The 15,739-nt window shown below is 47.7% G+C and overlaps 2 protein-coding genes across 2 annotated transcripts in view; one reads left to right on the plus strand and one right to left on the minus strand.

Annotated features, from left to right (window-relative positions):
- ADAT1 (adenosine deaminase tRNA specific 1) overlaps positions 1-3,422 on the plus strand; it is a 42,654-nt gene extending 39,232 nt beyond the window's left edge. Inside the window, exon 11 of the transcript XR_005723356.1 lies at positions 3,391-3,422. The gene's annotated coding sequence lies outside the window, so the exon portion shown is untranslated. The remainder of the gene's footprint in view (positions 1-3,390) is intronic.
- Positions 1,002-12,074, minus strand: GABARAPL2 (GABA type A receptor associated protein like 2). Its single transcript, XM_040253514.1, has 4 exons — positions 11,895-12,074; positions 11,513-11,568; positions 10,207-10,379; positions 1,002-1,596 (listed from the first exon to the last, which is right to left on the minus strand). Exons 1-4 carry the CDS (start codon positions 11,926-11,928, stop codon positions 1,506-1,508), a joined length of 354 nt encoding a protein of 117 aa, XP_040109448.1. The 5' UTR covers positions 11,929-12,074; the 3' UTR covers positions 1,002-1,505.
- Between the last annotated feature and the right edge of the window lie 3,665 nt (positions 12,075-15,739).

The following is a 15,739-nucleotide window of genomic DNA, read 5'->3' on the forward strand; positions in this document are numbered from 1 at the left end:
TGGCTCAGCTGGTAAAGAATCCGCCTGCAATGCGGGAGACCTGGGTTCTATATCTGGGTTGGAAAGATCCCCTGCCGAAGGGAAAGGCTACCCACTCCAGTATTCTGGCCCAGAGAATTCCATGGGGTCGCAAAGAATCGGAGGCGACTGACCAACTTTCACTTTCACTTTTCCATTTGTTGGGAGTCTGAGTTCTGTAAAGAGCTCAAAGGTATTCTGTGTATCCCTTGACCTGGAACCAGAGCCTCGCCCACGGGCTTCACTACTGTTTCTAGGCTGCTCTTCCCAGGCTCTGCATCCCCTCCCTTCCCTGATTTGTTGCCGTTCAGTCCCTAAGTCGTGTCCGACTCTGTCCTCCACTCTCTCCCAGAGTTTGCTCAACTTTATGTCCATTGAGTTGGTGACTGCATCACCCTTCCTTGATTAACAGGGGTTTGAATCTGCCCTTTGGAACTCAGGGAAGGTCATGGAGGCTGCAGTCTATTTCCCTACAAGAACGGGTCACATGGAAAGGTTTCCATGCCCAGGAGCCACACAGGATCTGCTTGGTTTCAGTAATAATGATAAACCCACACAATGCAACACTAAAATAAATGAAAAGGCTTTCTATGAATTGGTATGGAAAGATCATCATGATATACTGTTCACTGAAAAAAAGTATATATAACGTGTTCTCTTTTGTATAAGAAACATTTTGAACATATATTCACATATAACTGGACTTCCAAAAACAAATTCTGAAAAGAATGTGCCAGTAAAAGTTCCCCAAAAGGTGGAGGGTTAGGGTAGTCAGAAAACAGCAGTGGGAGAAGGACTTCTTGACATACACCTTTTTAGAGATTACATTGACCACTTAAAACAAGTCCCTCCTGACAGAGGCTCCCTGTGCCCAGCTGCTCTGCCGTGGGCCCCACAAACCCTCCTCCTGGCCTAGCGGACGTAGGAGCTCCTTCCCTCACCCATCTAAAACAAGGTGAATGAAGGACACGGTCACACTGCAGTGCCTTTATAAGAGGAAGTTTTATTGTTAATTATTTACCTTAATAGTTTCAGAAAGAGGAACAGATTAGCTCAGTCCAACATGACTGGCAGTTGGCAAAATCTAGTAAAGCAAGTGTTCTGATTGCTATGGATTTAATTTGGATGCTTTTAAGACTTCACCATCTAACACTTCAAACATAATCCAGAATAAATGCATCATCTCCCCTTCCACTTTAATTCCCACCTCCCTCACTTCAATATGGAAATATCTTCATTAAATAAGATTCCCAGAGGAGCTGGAGGGTATAGCCATGAGGACAGTGCACAAAAGAAAAAACTCAAAATAAAACTCTGCAGATAATTTACTAGTCTAAGGAGACAAAACCTTCCAATATATTAAGAAGTAAATCCAGTTACAAATGCACTGATCGGTCTATGTGAAGAGGTTCTGGTAGAGTAACTGAAAATGGCCGGCTATGTACAAGATCCACAGCGGGAGCGCTGCACCAGCCCAGCGCCGGCCCTCAGAAGCCGAAAGTGTTCTCGCCACTGTAGGCCACGTACAAGAATCCATCTTCATCTTTTTCCTTCTCGTAAAGCTGTCCCATAGTTAGGCTTGAAACAGAGAAACAAAGAAAGAACACTGAGAAATGGGGTTGATGACTGAGTCCAGCTGTTGGGAGAAAAATGGCTTGAGGATAAGGAGCCCACTCACTACTTTAGCTATTCTCTGTAACACCTCTGGTGGGAGGTTGATAAAAGTAATTAGGCCTCGGGGAATCGGGGATTAGACTAGCAGCAGCCGCCTATCTCAAGGCAAGGCCATCTGAGGCACCCTCGCACTGAGGAAATCCTTCAGAAGCCAGCCCCAGCTCCCAGGGAGTGCTTTCACAATGCTTCCTGAACGCCAGGGGCAAGGGAGGAAACCGGAACAAGAGCCCATCTGTGGGAGCGGAGGACAAAGGTGGGGAGGAGTGCCTCCTTGCAGCTGGCCTCTCACGATTTATAACTAGTACCTGACATGATTCCTGTGGAACCTCCCCTGCCAGAAACCTGTGCCCGAGACCTGCATCGGCGTCATCAAAGGGAAGCTGCTCTCCTCGCACGTAGTGCAAGAAGCTCTCAGATTGTATCGGGAGCCAAGGACGTCCTGCCTAAGAAGCCTCCATGAACAGACACTGCTCCAGCTAAGCAGGCGGGGGAGGAGAGCTGGCTTTCCCTTAGCAGTACAACAGACTGCAGCAGGAGAGACCTGAGTGCGCTCTGCCATGAAGCCGAGCTGCACTGGCTCCAGAGTTAAGACTAGCAACACCTGAGCTCTGGCCACCTGACTGCACTATTGGAGACGAGCAGGAGGTCCAGACACGTGCTAAACAGGGGCATGACTACATCTGGGGGGAGATGGGGTGTCAACCAGAGCCAGCACTGACAGAGCAGTCGGGGAGCCAGCTCGAGACATCAGAGGTCACTAAGCCCAGAAAGGTCACAACAGATGCTTCCATGCAGGACTCAGTAAAACCAGGGCCGGCGGGTACACAGAGAGGGGTTGGGGCCTCAAGATGGTAAGGACAAACTGCCCCACGGCCCTGCTTTGCTCCTGGCTGCTGTGAGAGACCTCCACGTAAACAAGGGCAGAGACTACATTTCTGTATAAAGGGGAAGTTTCTTCCTGGCTTAACTTATATGCAGAGTACATCATGAGAAACGCTAGGCTGGAAGAAGCACAAGCTGGAATCAAGATTGCCAGGAGAAATATCAATAACCTCAGATATGCAGATGACACCACTCTTATGGCAGAAAGTGAAGAGGAGCTAAAAAGCCTCTTGATGAAAGTGAAAGAGCAGAGTGAAAAAGTTGGCTTAAAGCTCAACATTCAGAAAACGAAGATCATAGCATCTGGTCCCATCACTTCATGGGAAATAGATGGGGAAACAGTGGAAACAGTGTCAGACTTTATTTTTTGGGCTCCAAAATCACTGCGGATGGTGACTGCAGCCATAAAATTAAAAGACGCTTACTCCTTGGAAGAAAAGTTATGACCAACCTAGATAGCATATTGAAAAGCAGAGACATTACTTTGCCGACTAAGGTCCGTCTAGTCAAGGCTATGGTTTTTCCTGTGGTCATGTATGGATGTGAGAGTTGGACTGTGAAGAAAGCTGAGCGCTGAAGAATTGATGCTTTTGAACTGTGGTGTTGGAGAAGACTCTCGAGAGTCCCTTGGACTGCAAGGAGATCCAACCAGTCCATTCTGAAGGAAATCAGCCCTGGGATTTCTTTGGAGGGAATGATGCTAAAGCTGAAAGTCCAGTACTTTGGCCACCTCATGCGAAGAGTTGACTCACTGGAAAAGACTCTGATGCTGGGAGGGATTGGGGGCAGGAGGAGAAGGGGACGACAGAGGATGAGATGGCTGGATGGCATCATGGACTCGATAGACGTGAGTCTGAGTGAACTCCGGGAGTTGGTGATGGACAGGGAGGCCTGGCGTGCTGCGATTCATGGGGTCGCAAAGAGTCGGACACGACTGAGCGACTGAACTGAACTGTGTGGGCAGGTGAGAATTAGTAACAATGTAGGAGTGGATGAGTATGAATACAAAATAGCCTGTCCTATACAGTAAGAACTGTGCTCTGCCAGGCTCTGAGGTGGAATTTGTAAAATAAGGACAAATTATAAGGACAGCAGCACTGCCCATGAGAAATTTCTGCTTTGATAGAATTGTCCTACGTTTCCGCTGTCCAATGCAATGGCCACTGTGTATCTGTGTTCAGTGCTTGGAAAGTGGTTCATCTGAATTGTGATGTGCTCTAAGTGTAAAATATACACAAGATTTCAAAGTGTCAAAGTATAAGAAAAAAAGATGCAAAATTATCTCAATTTCAATTACATGTGGAAATGATGACATTTTGGGTATATCAGATAGGTAAGAGATACTATTCTTGTTTAATGTGGCTGCTAGAATATGTAGAATCACACAGGGGGCTTGTGTGCCACTTCATGGACTGCACTGCCCTGGACCACGTGAGGAGCCGGGGGCAGCCTGTTCCAAGTGGCAGGCCTCCACCTCAGCTGCAGAAACAATGAGGAGCTTGAAAAACATGCCCAAGGCCTCCCCCAGACCAATTAAAGCAGAATCTCTGGAGGTAGGACCCAGGGGTCAATAAGTTTTAAGATGCCCAAGATGATTCCTTATGCAGCCAAGTTGAGAAGCCTTTTGCCAGAGGGGGAGATGCCTATCTATAAGAGCACCTTACTAGGAAGAAGAGTGACAAGGCAAGAGTGAGGAGCCAGCAACTAGCACAAGGCTGGAATGAGTAGCCACGTCTCTCACGAAGACTTTTAGCTTCAGTGGCTGGCACCCTAAAAGTGAAGTGAAAGTGAAGTCGCTCAGTCGTGTCCGACTCTTTGCAACCCCATGGACTGTAGGTCACCAAGCTCCTCGGTCCATGGAATTTTCCAGGCAAGAGTACTGCAGTGGATTGCCATTTCCTTCTCCAGGGGATGTTCCCAACCCAGGGATTGAACCTGGGTCTCCCGAACTGCGGGCAGACGCTTTACCATCTGAGCCACCGGGGAAGCCCACTGGCACCCTAAGGAACCCAGCTTTTCCCTGAGAATCCTCAAGATGAGGCAAAGCGGAAAAGAGCTACTGCTATCGCCACCACTCCGCACCACTTGGCACAAGGGTCCAGGGTGCTCTTGATAAGACCTGAACTACAATTTCCCCAGTACCGTTACCACAGGGCCTGGAAGCAACAGACAGTGTGTGCAATTCAAAGGCAGCAACCCCTGGATGTCTACATCAAGTCTGGTTCCATGTGCCAGACTTAAGTTCTGCTCTTCTAGCAAGTTACAAGCTCAAGGGCAGTGATTTGAAATCCTGCTGCTGAGTTAGAAATACCCGAGGAGCTTTATAAATCCCCAACTCTGAACGCTGTCTGCAGTCAACAATGACCATGGACCTCCTGCGAAGGCAAGCTCTGAGAGTCTGACAGGGTGGGGGAGGGAGCGCTATAATCATGTGGCTTTCTGTCTTTAGAGTCCATTGTCTTTTGGTAAAACTTGGGTTTATAAATCTGTTTAACAGTGCCCTACCAGCTACAGAAGCCGATCACAAAAATCCTAACTGTAACAGCAAACACTTATGTGCCAAGCACTTGTTCTAAGTGTATTTCATACATAACTCTTTACCCTTGGAACTGTCTTAGGAGGCAGGTACAATCATAACCCATAGTTCAGACAATAAAAGTGAAGCCCAGAGGTTAAATGATTCTCCCCAGATCACAAAGCTGGGAGGCATTCTTGCCACCGAGTTGGGCTGCCTTCACGTGAATAGACAACTGGACCTAACAGCCGAGTGTCAGCGTTCCTGTACCTTCTGCAAAGATTGCCCTTAGAACAGCGCTCCTCACATACACACATGCATACAGAATCACCTGGATGTCTTGTTAAAATGCCATTTGGATTGGAAAGGTCAAGGTCAAGCCTGAGGGTCTACATTTCTAACAAGTTCCCAGGGAAGCCACTGCTGCAGCCTCTGTATCCACACCGAGCAGGTCTTAGGGCCCCGCCTTCAGATCGTGTGTTTTCATAACTAGATGGCCTTGCCTAATGACTTTAAGAGCCCGCTCGCTGTTCTGTTTCTCCGCCACGCAGCATCTCATGGAGCCTACTCAGTTGGCAAGAGCACTATGACCTTATACTCAGGTATCCCTTGGGCAGGAACTTGAAAACTGACTGCTCACGGCTGGGATCTAAAAGCTCCAGCCCGCGCCCGTGACTGGACGCCTGTTTCCAAGGCTTCCCAGTGCCGAGAGAGCGTCTGCACAGTAAGATCTGCAACAGCACCTGTGGGGTCAGGCCGCACACACAGCATCAGGGCAACTCGGTCTGGAGCCAAAAAAGAGCTGGGCTACAAATATAGTTTAATAAAAGTAATTAAAAAAAACAGTTCCCATTAAAAGGATAGCCAAGTGGAAGGGCAGGGATGTAAATCGCACTTCTCTTCTCCAGGGCACAGCAGAAGGCTGGCTGCTCCTTTCCAACAAGCCCCACGCCGCTGAGAAGCGGGGCCCCTCGGGATTCGGAGGCCCAGGGCACTCAGCACAGGCAGGCCGCCGCTGGAGCGCCAGGTCGGTGCAGGCAGGCAGGCAGGCTGCTCGAACGCGTCAGTCAGGCTGGCAACCCACGGGCAGCACTGCAACGCCAAGGATTCCTGCCCGAGTTACGGCTACAGAAGACACCCAAGGACGACCCCCAGCCCAGCACTAATGCACACTGCTGCGGCATCGTGTTAAAAGTCATCTAAGAAGGACGCCACCTTCAAGCTCTCAGTCTGACAGGGAAGAAACAGGAAAAGCCAACAGCAGATTTGAGGCAAGCTAAGGTGTGGTGGGACCCTGAGTGGCATGACCCTAAACTGCTCCCTAAAGCCTTGTCCCCCACCCCTCCATTCAAGATCAAACAGGTCTAGACAAACTAACCAGTAATAAAGGCACTTTTCAGAAGGACCCACATCTAAGAAGAGCCATGCTGCTGAGGACAAACTAGTTTTAAGCTACTCGACAGCTTATGAATCGGGGGCAGCTGACCTAGAATCGTGGACGCACTGTCCCTGCACCAGCTTTCCTTGGCCCCAGCCAAGGTCAGCTTATGGAGGCTGTGGGATCCAGCCTGACTCATGAATTGGCTGGACCGATGGGCCACCTGGCCATCCATCTGCTTTGAAGCCCACGTGCTTCCACTAGACCTGGATTTGTCTCTTTTCCAGCGGGGGAAGCGGGGTTGGGGGGTGAGGGGAGAGGACAGTGGCTACTGCTGTGGACCCTGGAAAGACATTGGACTCAAAGTTAAAATTAATATGGCCCTAGAGACTCCCTAAAATTCTAAAATACAAAAAATTAACCACTGCTTATTCTTTTTATCAGGTTTTTCTCTGATACAAATACTCTATTCCACTACTAAAATAAACCCTGCTTTGAAGAGGTATTTACCCAGAAGTGCTCAAAAGTGTTGAATTGAAGCATGTTTCTAAATAAAGTTTAAATGAACTGTAAGACATCATAACTTCTTTTACGCAGTACCTTTTTAAGAGCCAGGAACTAAAGAACTAACAAAAAAAGAGCCAGGAACAATTAAATACTGTAATACTAAACAGCACAGATTCCCCAACGTAACATTCCCAAATTACAACATCTTCAGTTCAGTTCAGTTCAGTTGCTCAGTCATGTCCGACTCTCTGCGACCCCATGAATTGCACTACACCAGGCTTCCCTGTCCATCACCAACTCTCGGAGTTTACCCAAACTCATGTGCATCGAGTCGGTGATGCCATCCAGCCATCTCACCCTCTCTTGTCCCCTTCTCCTCCCGCCCCCAATCCCTCCCAGCATCAGAGTCTGTTCCAATGAGTCAACTCTTCACATGAGGTGGCCAAAGTATTGGATATATTTAATTTAATAATATACCCCAGTTTCTATTTTAAACAAGGGATTAATAAGACTCTTATCTGTGCTCTAAACAGAGACCACAAGGTAGGCCCCACTGCCAGGTCTGGGTTCCCCACTAAAGCTTTGACTGGAAAGCTTATACAATAATGATATTCTTTCTCAAGTCCTGTCTGCACCAAGACACGGTTTTCCTTTTGTTTCCAGCCTGATGCAGGCACCTAGGCAGAGAATTCAACTTTCCAATGCTAAATGGGAAAAGGCAGTTGAGATCTCCCCTTTCTTAAAAAAAAAAAAAAAAACTCAGAAAGGATTTAAAATGTACAATGTACAACTCTTAGGGACTTGCTTTGGTCTGTATTTTTAGAGTCACTATTAACAGTGACTACTGAAACAATAATCACACTATTTTACAGGATGGTCGCCTGTGTCCCGGAACACTCAAGCCCACCCTAAGGCAAGAATAATGAAGTTGCTTTTGCTCAGCCTCAGACATAAGCAATCCTTGTATAGATATGCTTGTTATGGGATGGGGGAGGGCTCATCCTTTCTCAACTCTGATTTCCCCAGCCACTCTCCAAAGGCTGCAAACACTGGCTAATGGTTAAAGGAGGCTCCATGCTTCCCTAAGGAGGCTGGAAAGTGCTAAGGAAGAAGCTCCTACTGCCTTGGGGAGGAAGTGATGAAGCTGAGTCAAACTGTAGCTTTAGGAGGAGACTGCCAATCTTGTCTGTGCAGGAATCAGGTGATCAGGTGATCAGCCCGAGGATGTCACATGCCTCTTTTGTTTATAAGCAAACTTGTTTTGAAGACTAAAACCCCTAAACAAAGAACTGCTGCCTTAAATGTGGGCCAGGAAGTCATTAACTGGAGCCAAAGGCGCTGAAGGATCCGGGTGGAGGGGCTGGTTAGTGTGCCTTGGGTCACCGCTGTAACCTGTTTTAGGGAGGATTCTTACCAGGTTGGAAAGGCAAATAAAACTTAAGAGAGAAAGCAGCCTCTGCTACCCTGAGAATCACTTTTCATTTCCAATTCTACTGGGGGAGAGGCATTAGTTAAAATCTGCAGCCATTGTAATTGCTACATTAACATAATCTTAATGTCTCCAGAAGCCTGCTTCATTTCTTCAAAAAGTATCAGAAGATCAGGATCAAGGAAAACAAAACTCAAGGCTACAGGTCCTACTCACAAACTTTTTCCCACCAAGAAGGCAACTCTGGGAAGGAGAACACACAGGGCCGTCAGGAGCTGCACAAGCTGCAGGTGGCATGAAGATTTATTTACCTCCACCTTCCCACCACCTTAAAGGAAGCGGAACCTGACCGCAGATGCCCAGGGCTTCCCTAGCCTCCCCTGGAGAACAACGCACCCAGCACCACAGTGCCCAGAGGCCTGGAAGGAAGGCTGAGAGCCCAGCGGGGTGACAAGATGACCCCTGGCAACACCACAGCTTCCTAAGCTCGAGCTGTAAGCAGACCATGGCGCCCATTAGGCAGAGCCTGGCCTTTCTCCTCAGGCAGAGCCTTGGCCTAATGGAAGGCAGACCTTCCATTCTCCCCTGCTGCTACTGCTGCTGCGAAGTCGCTTCAGTCGTGTCTGACTCTATGCGACCCCATAGACGGCAGCCCACCAGGCTCCCCCGTCCCTGGGATTCTCCAAGCAAGAACACTGGAGTGGGTTGCCATTTCCTTCTCCAATGCATGAAAGTGAAATCACTCAGTGGTGTCCGACCCTCAGCGACCCCATGGACTGCAGCCCACCAGGCTCCTCCGTCCATGGGATTTTCCAGGCAATCCTCTGCCAAACACCAGGAAGCAGAAGTGGCAGAGACAGGGAAAGAGAAAACCTTAAAAATAGCCAAAGTTATTCTATTCGTAGGAAATGGGACTAGAATTTCGCTTAGGCCTTTCCTGGAGCTTTCAAGGATTTTCAAAAGAAGCATATTTTGGCTACACTGGGCTAGTTCCCAGGGCTTCTTAAAGCCTTAGCATCAGAAGTACTACTTTTGGGGTGATAACAAAATGAAACTCAGGAGGAAGGGGGCCAGCATCTGGCTCTGTTACTCAAATCAGTAACAGAAAAGAACTGACCAGGGATACAGATTGAGCCAGAAAATTCTCCTCTCTCCACAGGAGACTAAAGCTAGGCTGTCGCCTACCTTGAAGAGAACTGTAATGCCCCTGCCTCAATTCAGGCCCCAAATATCCCAAAGACTGCTTCCAGGCAGCACAACAGCAAGAACAAGAGGGCAGCTACTCTGACAGAGCAAAGGGAGGTGTAAGTCTGTAAAGAGCCGTCTCCGGGTACCTGAGGCTCAGGCAGCGGACTCTCACAGTGGCCAGGACTGAGCCTGGAGAGCGAGCGAGCGAGCAGGCAGGGTGCTTAACTGAAGCTGAGCTTCAGCAGGGCCCACAGGCTCCTGGGGAAGAACGACAGGACTTATTTCATGGATCATTTGGAGGAAAACCTCATTTCAGGCTTCAGTTCTACTGATGGCTTAAGCCTAATTAAGTCCCGAACTATTTAAAAGGATTCTTGGGTATCTGAGGCTGAATTTCATCTTTTTTTTTTAAAAAAGTCCAGGCCTTGCTCTGTTTTCTTAACCCAAAGTGCACACACATCTATTGCAGCCCTTTCTTGTTTTCCTTGAGCTCCTGATGTCAGGGAGCACAAAATTCAGATTTCTAATGAGGATCTCTAAAAGTTTTCAGACTTCCAAAGTTTTGAGTTCTATAAGCAACCAAGCAGATGTCCAATACCAGTAAACACCCCTCACCTGGACTGTGGGACTGTCTTATCCACAAACAGGAAGATTGCCTTTTCAGAAGGAAGCTGGATCCTTTTCCTGATGATCCACATGAACTGAGCCACAGTGATGTCGGATGGAACCAGATACTTCCGTTTGTCAATGTCAACAATCTGAGAGCCTGAGACCTTTTCCACAATCACCTGCAAAAGTAAAGTAAGGTCATGACTGGATTGCTAACGTGATGCTCTGGCCCTGCATTACTGGAGTGCTGATTAACAGTGTGTGGGCAAGGAGGTGGGTGGGAAACGGCATAACATGAGCAAATATGCCCCTAGCTTAATAAACCACACACTCTGGAGATTAAGAATTGATATAAATGTGTTACAAGGAAACAGGAAGTGCTTTTCTGTGGTCAATTATTAATACAGTTCTCATCCCTGATCTCAGCATGCGTAAGAGAAACACAGCCCTCACTACAAAGCTTTTCAATACTTTGGGCAGACTCAAGAATATCTAGTGAAGGGTTCCTCTACAGCCTCTTACTCCAGGGCCCCAGAATGGATCTGCCTTCACACTACAGGGGAATTAAGATCCCAAGGATCACAGGAAATGAGAAGGGATGGATCAATGGGGATGACTGGCAACCCCAGGCAGCCAAGGACCAAGCTCTTCACTTGGCCTGTTGCTTCTCTCTGAACTAAGTTTCAAATCTATCCCTCCTGCCTCTCCCCAAAGGAATTGTTCATAAGCAATAAGCTACAATAACAGGCCTGGATGTCCTCAAAAATAAATAAGGGTTACAGAAATTATTTCTCCCATCAAGGGATAAATACAGGATAAGCATTATTGATCAGTGGCGGCTCAGACTTTTTTTTTTTTTTTTGGTCAGGAAAGGATGACAGGGTCAGGGTGAGAAAAGGGAACCAGAAGTCAGGTAAAGAGGAAGGGACAAAGTTAAAGATGAGTGTCCTGAGACTGAAGTACCACTTTCAAGACCACAGTGAACGTCTCCCTCCACCACCATTCCCTAAAGTGGTTGTGACCTGTCGCCCTGTCCTAGAACATCATTTCTTACATAATTGGCTAGGGAGCCCAGAGGCTGCAGACAGCTCGCTGGCCTAGATCGCGAGCTTCAGCACCGAAGCATCCTGAACAGCATCCACTACAGCCCGGCAAGTCGCGGCCCTCGACGGCCCCTTCCCCAGTGTGGCCCATCTGCCACCACAACCGTGACTGTAGTCTAAACTTGTCAACTGTTGAGCAGCCTTGGCCCCACCACCGGTCCTAGACGGCAGGGGTGACAGCGAGGCGAGGGGGCGGGGAACGCACTCACCGGAACCCGGTCGGGGTATTTCGCTCGGATCTTCGCAGATTCCACGCATCTGTGTTCTGAGGGAGAAACACACGGGGCTGACGGCCGCGCCTGCCCGCCGGCCGGCTCCCAGAACCCCGGCCCTCCTCCCTCTGGGACCTGCGCACGCCCCCGGTCTTCTTGAGCGTCCGGGCGGGCCCGGTCCTCGGGGGCCCCGGCTCCAGCAGGGCCCGCAGAGGGCGGCCCGGGGCGTGTGGGCAACCGCCCTGGGGGCCAGGACCTCGGCCGCCCGAGCCCCAAGGGAAGAACCCGCCCCGCCCGGCCCAGCCTGGGGCGGCCCGAGTGGGGGAGGGGGCCCCCGTCGCCCCCGCCCCCACGGCCGAGCCAGCGGCCGAGCGCTCACCCAGCGAGTGGTCCTCCTTGAACATCCACTTCATGGCGGCGGCGAAGAAGGGACGCAGCCGGCTCTCGGAGCCGCGGAGCTCAGCGCACCAACCACAACAACAACGACGGCGGCAGCGGCGGTGACTACACGGCAGGCGGGACTTCCGGCTGCCGGAGCCTAGCAACCGGGAGGGGCGGGGCTTCCGGCGCCGCTCGCGGGACACCGCGTCAAGGGGCGGGGCCGCGCGTCAAGGGGCGGGGCAGGAGAGGGGCTTGAGGGGCTCTCGGCGGAGCCGGGAATAGAGTGGGCGACTGGGAGGTCTGTGAGGGATACTGATGGCTGCGGAGCGGGTATTCGAGAGCTGGTAGCAGGCGTGGGGTCTCGGTGGACGTTAGTAAAGGGAAGAGGTGAGCAGGTCCGGCCGACAGGATAGAGCCTTACAGGAGTCTGTTCAATAGGCAAGTCTGACTGGGGCATTGGTGACAAGAGGGCAATTTTGTAGGTTTCAGTGACAGAAGAGGGTGCTCTGGTGGCCAGTGACGGCAAGGGGTCTACTTAGGGCTTTGACACTTTGGGGAGGATTCTTTGGAGTGACTGCAGGTTCAGGGCTCAATCTGAGGGATGTGACTGGTTTGAGGGGACTGGGTGTGGAGGGGTACTGATGACAATGCCGGAGTTCAGTACTGAGGACAATCGTAATTGCGTTGGACCTAGGAACTGGGATTTGAAACAAATCCCAGCTCCTTCCCTTATTCACGAATAAATGAATAAACGTTTAAGAAAAGTTATCTTAACTATGCATTTGAGGAGTGTAACACCACACTGATCACAGAGACCATTTAACCTTAATTGCCAGAGGAGTTAGAGGTGACTGACTGTCAGACCCAGAGATTTCCCCTGATACCTAGTCATGAAGTGGGTTTCTTTGGCATTCAGCATCACAACCTAAGGGGTGTGTGTGTGTCCTGCCTGACCATATGCCTTCAGGTTCTCCAGTGATGTTATTCCTTTCTTCCTCCAAGACTCACCAGGGCAGTGTGCTCTGGTTCATCCCTCTGTTTATGAGCTGGTGAATATGTAAGAAGATATTCACTTAATTGGGCACGTGATCCTTGCCACGTGCTTGTGATTCTGATGCATCTGAAAGACGTGTATGTTTGAACATTGTCATTTATCATTTCCTAAGTTGAAATTCCTGATGGATGCTGTGGAATATAGCTTCATTCTAGAAGTATTTCTTGTTATTTTAACATTGCTTCCTTGTTTTTTATGAAAAATCCTTTGAATTTCATGCCTGGAAATTTTTGTTGTTGCATGTAAGAGCATTGTTCTAAGTGTTTGTGAAAAGCAGCAAACAGAACAGACAATACTTCCACTCTTACGGAGTTTGCATTCTAGTGGGACAAAATGAAAAAAATATATATGTTGGGTAATGATAGGTGCTGTTTAGAAAAATAAAGCATACTTGGTGACTAGTGAGTCACCATGATGGTGGGAGCGAATGCTAATTAGATAAAGTGGTTGACATATTTCTGGGAATAGGAAGGAGTCCCATGTGACTGGAGCTGAATATATAAGAAGGTGTGCGTTAAGAAGTGAGACCAAAGAGATCTAGAAAAGTGGGTTGAGCTTTGAATTCCATTTGAAGAACTTTAGATTTTATTTAGAATGAAATGAGAAGGCAGTGGAGGGTTATAAGCAAAAGTGTGACATGATATGACTTTCCTAGCTTCTGTGTAGACAGTAGATTATAGGGGGTTGAGGATGGAAGTAAGGGAACAGTTAAGAGGCTATTGTGATAATCCAGGTATAAGATTATGTTGGTTTAACCCAAGATAGTATCTGTGGAGGTGATGGGAAGCAGCTGTGTTCTAGATACATTTTGAAGGTAGATCCAACAAAATTTGCTGATCAATTGAATATGATTCATGAGGAACAAGTCTCAGTCAGGGTTTTGGAATAATTGAGTGGTCATTTACTGGAACAGGGTGGAGCCACAGGGGTGGGGTATGCAAATCAAGAATTTGGTTTTGAATATATTAAGTGTAAGATGCCCAAGAGATGGCATCCAAGTAAAGATGTAGAGTAGGTAGATGGATCTATGAATCTCAGATTCAAGATAGAAGTATTTAAAGCTATCAAGTTAGATGAGATCTGCTAGAGAGTGATACAGCATTTAAAGCTATCAAGTTAGATGAGATCTGCTAGAGAGTGATACAGCATATTAAAAGGCAGAAACATTACTTTGCCAACAAAGGTCCATCTAGTCAAGTCTATGGTTTTTCCAGTAGTCATGTATGGATGCAAGAGTTGGACTATAAAGAAAGCTGAGCACCGAAGAATTGATGCTTTTGAACTGTGGTGTTGGAGAAGACTCTTGAGAGTCCCTTGAACTGCAAGGAGAGCCAACCAGTCCATCCTAAAGCAGATCAGTCCTGGGTGTTCATTGGAAGGACTGATGTTGAAGCTGAAACTCCAATACTTTGGCCACCTAATGTGAAGAGCTGACTCATTTGAAAAGACCCTGATGCTGGGAAAGATAGAAGGCAGGAGGAGAAGGGGATGACAGAAGATGAGATAGTTGGATGGCATCACCGACTCAATGGACAAGAGTTTGGGTAGACTCCGGGAGTTGGTGATGGACAGGGAGGCCTGGTGTACTGCACTCCATGGGGTCACAAAGAGCCAGACATGACTGAATGATTGAACTAAACTGACAGAAGAGAGTGAGTATAAAAATAAAAATAACCTATTTTGCAAATAGAATTAAACACTAAGGAATGAAGATGGTTGTTAACCCTCTGATAGTGAATCAGTGAAGGAATCAGGAACCCCTGCTTCCCTTTACAGAGCTGGTCATTGTGTCCTAGTTCGAAGTATGTGAACACCATCTTATACATGGAAGAACTTGGTATGCTTCTTAGTGGAGAGATTCGAAGCAACTTACAAGCACGTTTGTCACCTGATGGTCTCAAGGTGCAATGTCTGTCTTCTGTCATAACGTACCCTTTTTTTTTTTTTTTTGCCACATCGCACGGCTTCTCAGAATCTTAGTTTTTAGTCCCCCACCCCACCCCCAGGGATCCAACCCATGCGCAGAGTCCTAACCCCTGAACCACCAGGGATTTCCCTTTACCTACCTTCCTGATGTCTTTTTCCAGTTCACCATTCTAATTGGTTTCTCTGGCTAATGACATTGTCATCTTGGACTGTGGTAAGGGCACTGTATAGTTTTCCCATATGAGCATGTCTTGACCTCTCTTCTTTGCTAGGATCTCAGCTGTTCTTTTCATCTAAAACCCAATTCTAGGTTATAGTAACTAAACTTATCATGGTAATCATTTTGAAATGTATAGAAATACTGAATCACTATATTGTATAACAGGAACTAACCTAATGTTGTGGTCAATTATACTTCAAAAACAAACTCATTAAAAAGAGATCAGGTTTGTGATTACCCGAGGCAAGGTAGAGGGAGGGGAAAGTTGGATGAAGTCAGTCAGAAGATACAAACTTCCAGTTATAAGATAAATGAGTACTAGGGAGGTAATGTACAACATGATAAATATAATTAACACTGCTTTATGTTGTATATGAAAGAGTAAATGCTAAGAGTTCTCATCACAGGGAAAAATTTTTTTCTATTTCCTTAATTTTTAATCTATATGAGATGAGAGATGTTCAACAAATTTATTGTGGTAATTATTTCATGATGCATGTAACTCAAATCATTATGTTGTACACCTCAAACTTATACAGTGCTATATATCAATTATACCTCAATAAAACTAGGAGAAAAACCCACTTCTAGGTTGCCTTCAAAATAGGAGTATCTATGAGTGGATTTCATTCTGAGTACAAAC

Source organism: Oryx dammah, unplaced genomic scaffold, assembly GCF_014754425.2.
Source record: "Oryx dammah isolate SB20612 unplaced genomic scaffold, SCBI_Odam_1.1 HiC_scaffold_13, whole genome shotgun sequence".
Classification (NCBI taxonomy): Eukaryota; Metazoa; Chordata; class Mammalia; order Artiodactyla; family Bovidae; genus Oryx; species Oryx dammah.

What these genes read in the sequence shown, in the direction of transcription:
- GABARAPL2 (XM_040253514.1), bottom strand. Translation starts at nt 11,928, where the DNA reads ATGAAGTGGATGTTCAAGGAGGACCACTCGCTGG. An exon ending in CAAGGAGGACCACTCGCTGG is followed by an intron (nt 11,569 to 11,894) that starts GTGAGCGCTCGG and finishes TTTCTCCCTCAG; the next exon opens with AACACAGATGCGTGGAATCT. An exon ending in AAGACAGTCCCACAGTCCAG is followed by an intron (nt 1,597 to 10,206) that starts GTGAGGGGTGTT and finishes CTCTGTTTCAAG; the next exon opens with CCTAACTATGGGACAGCTTT.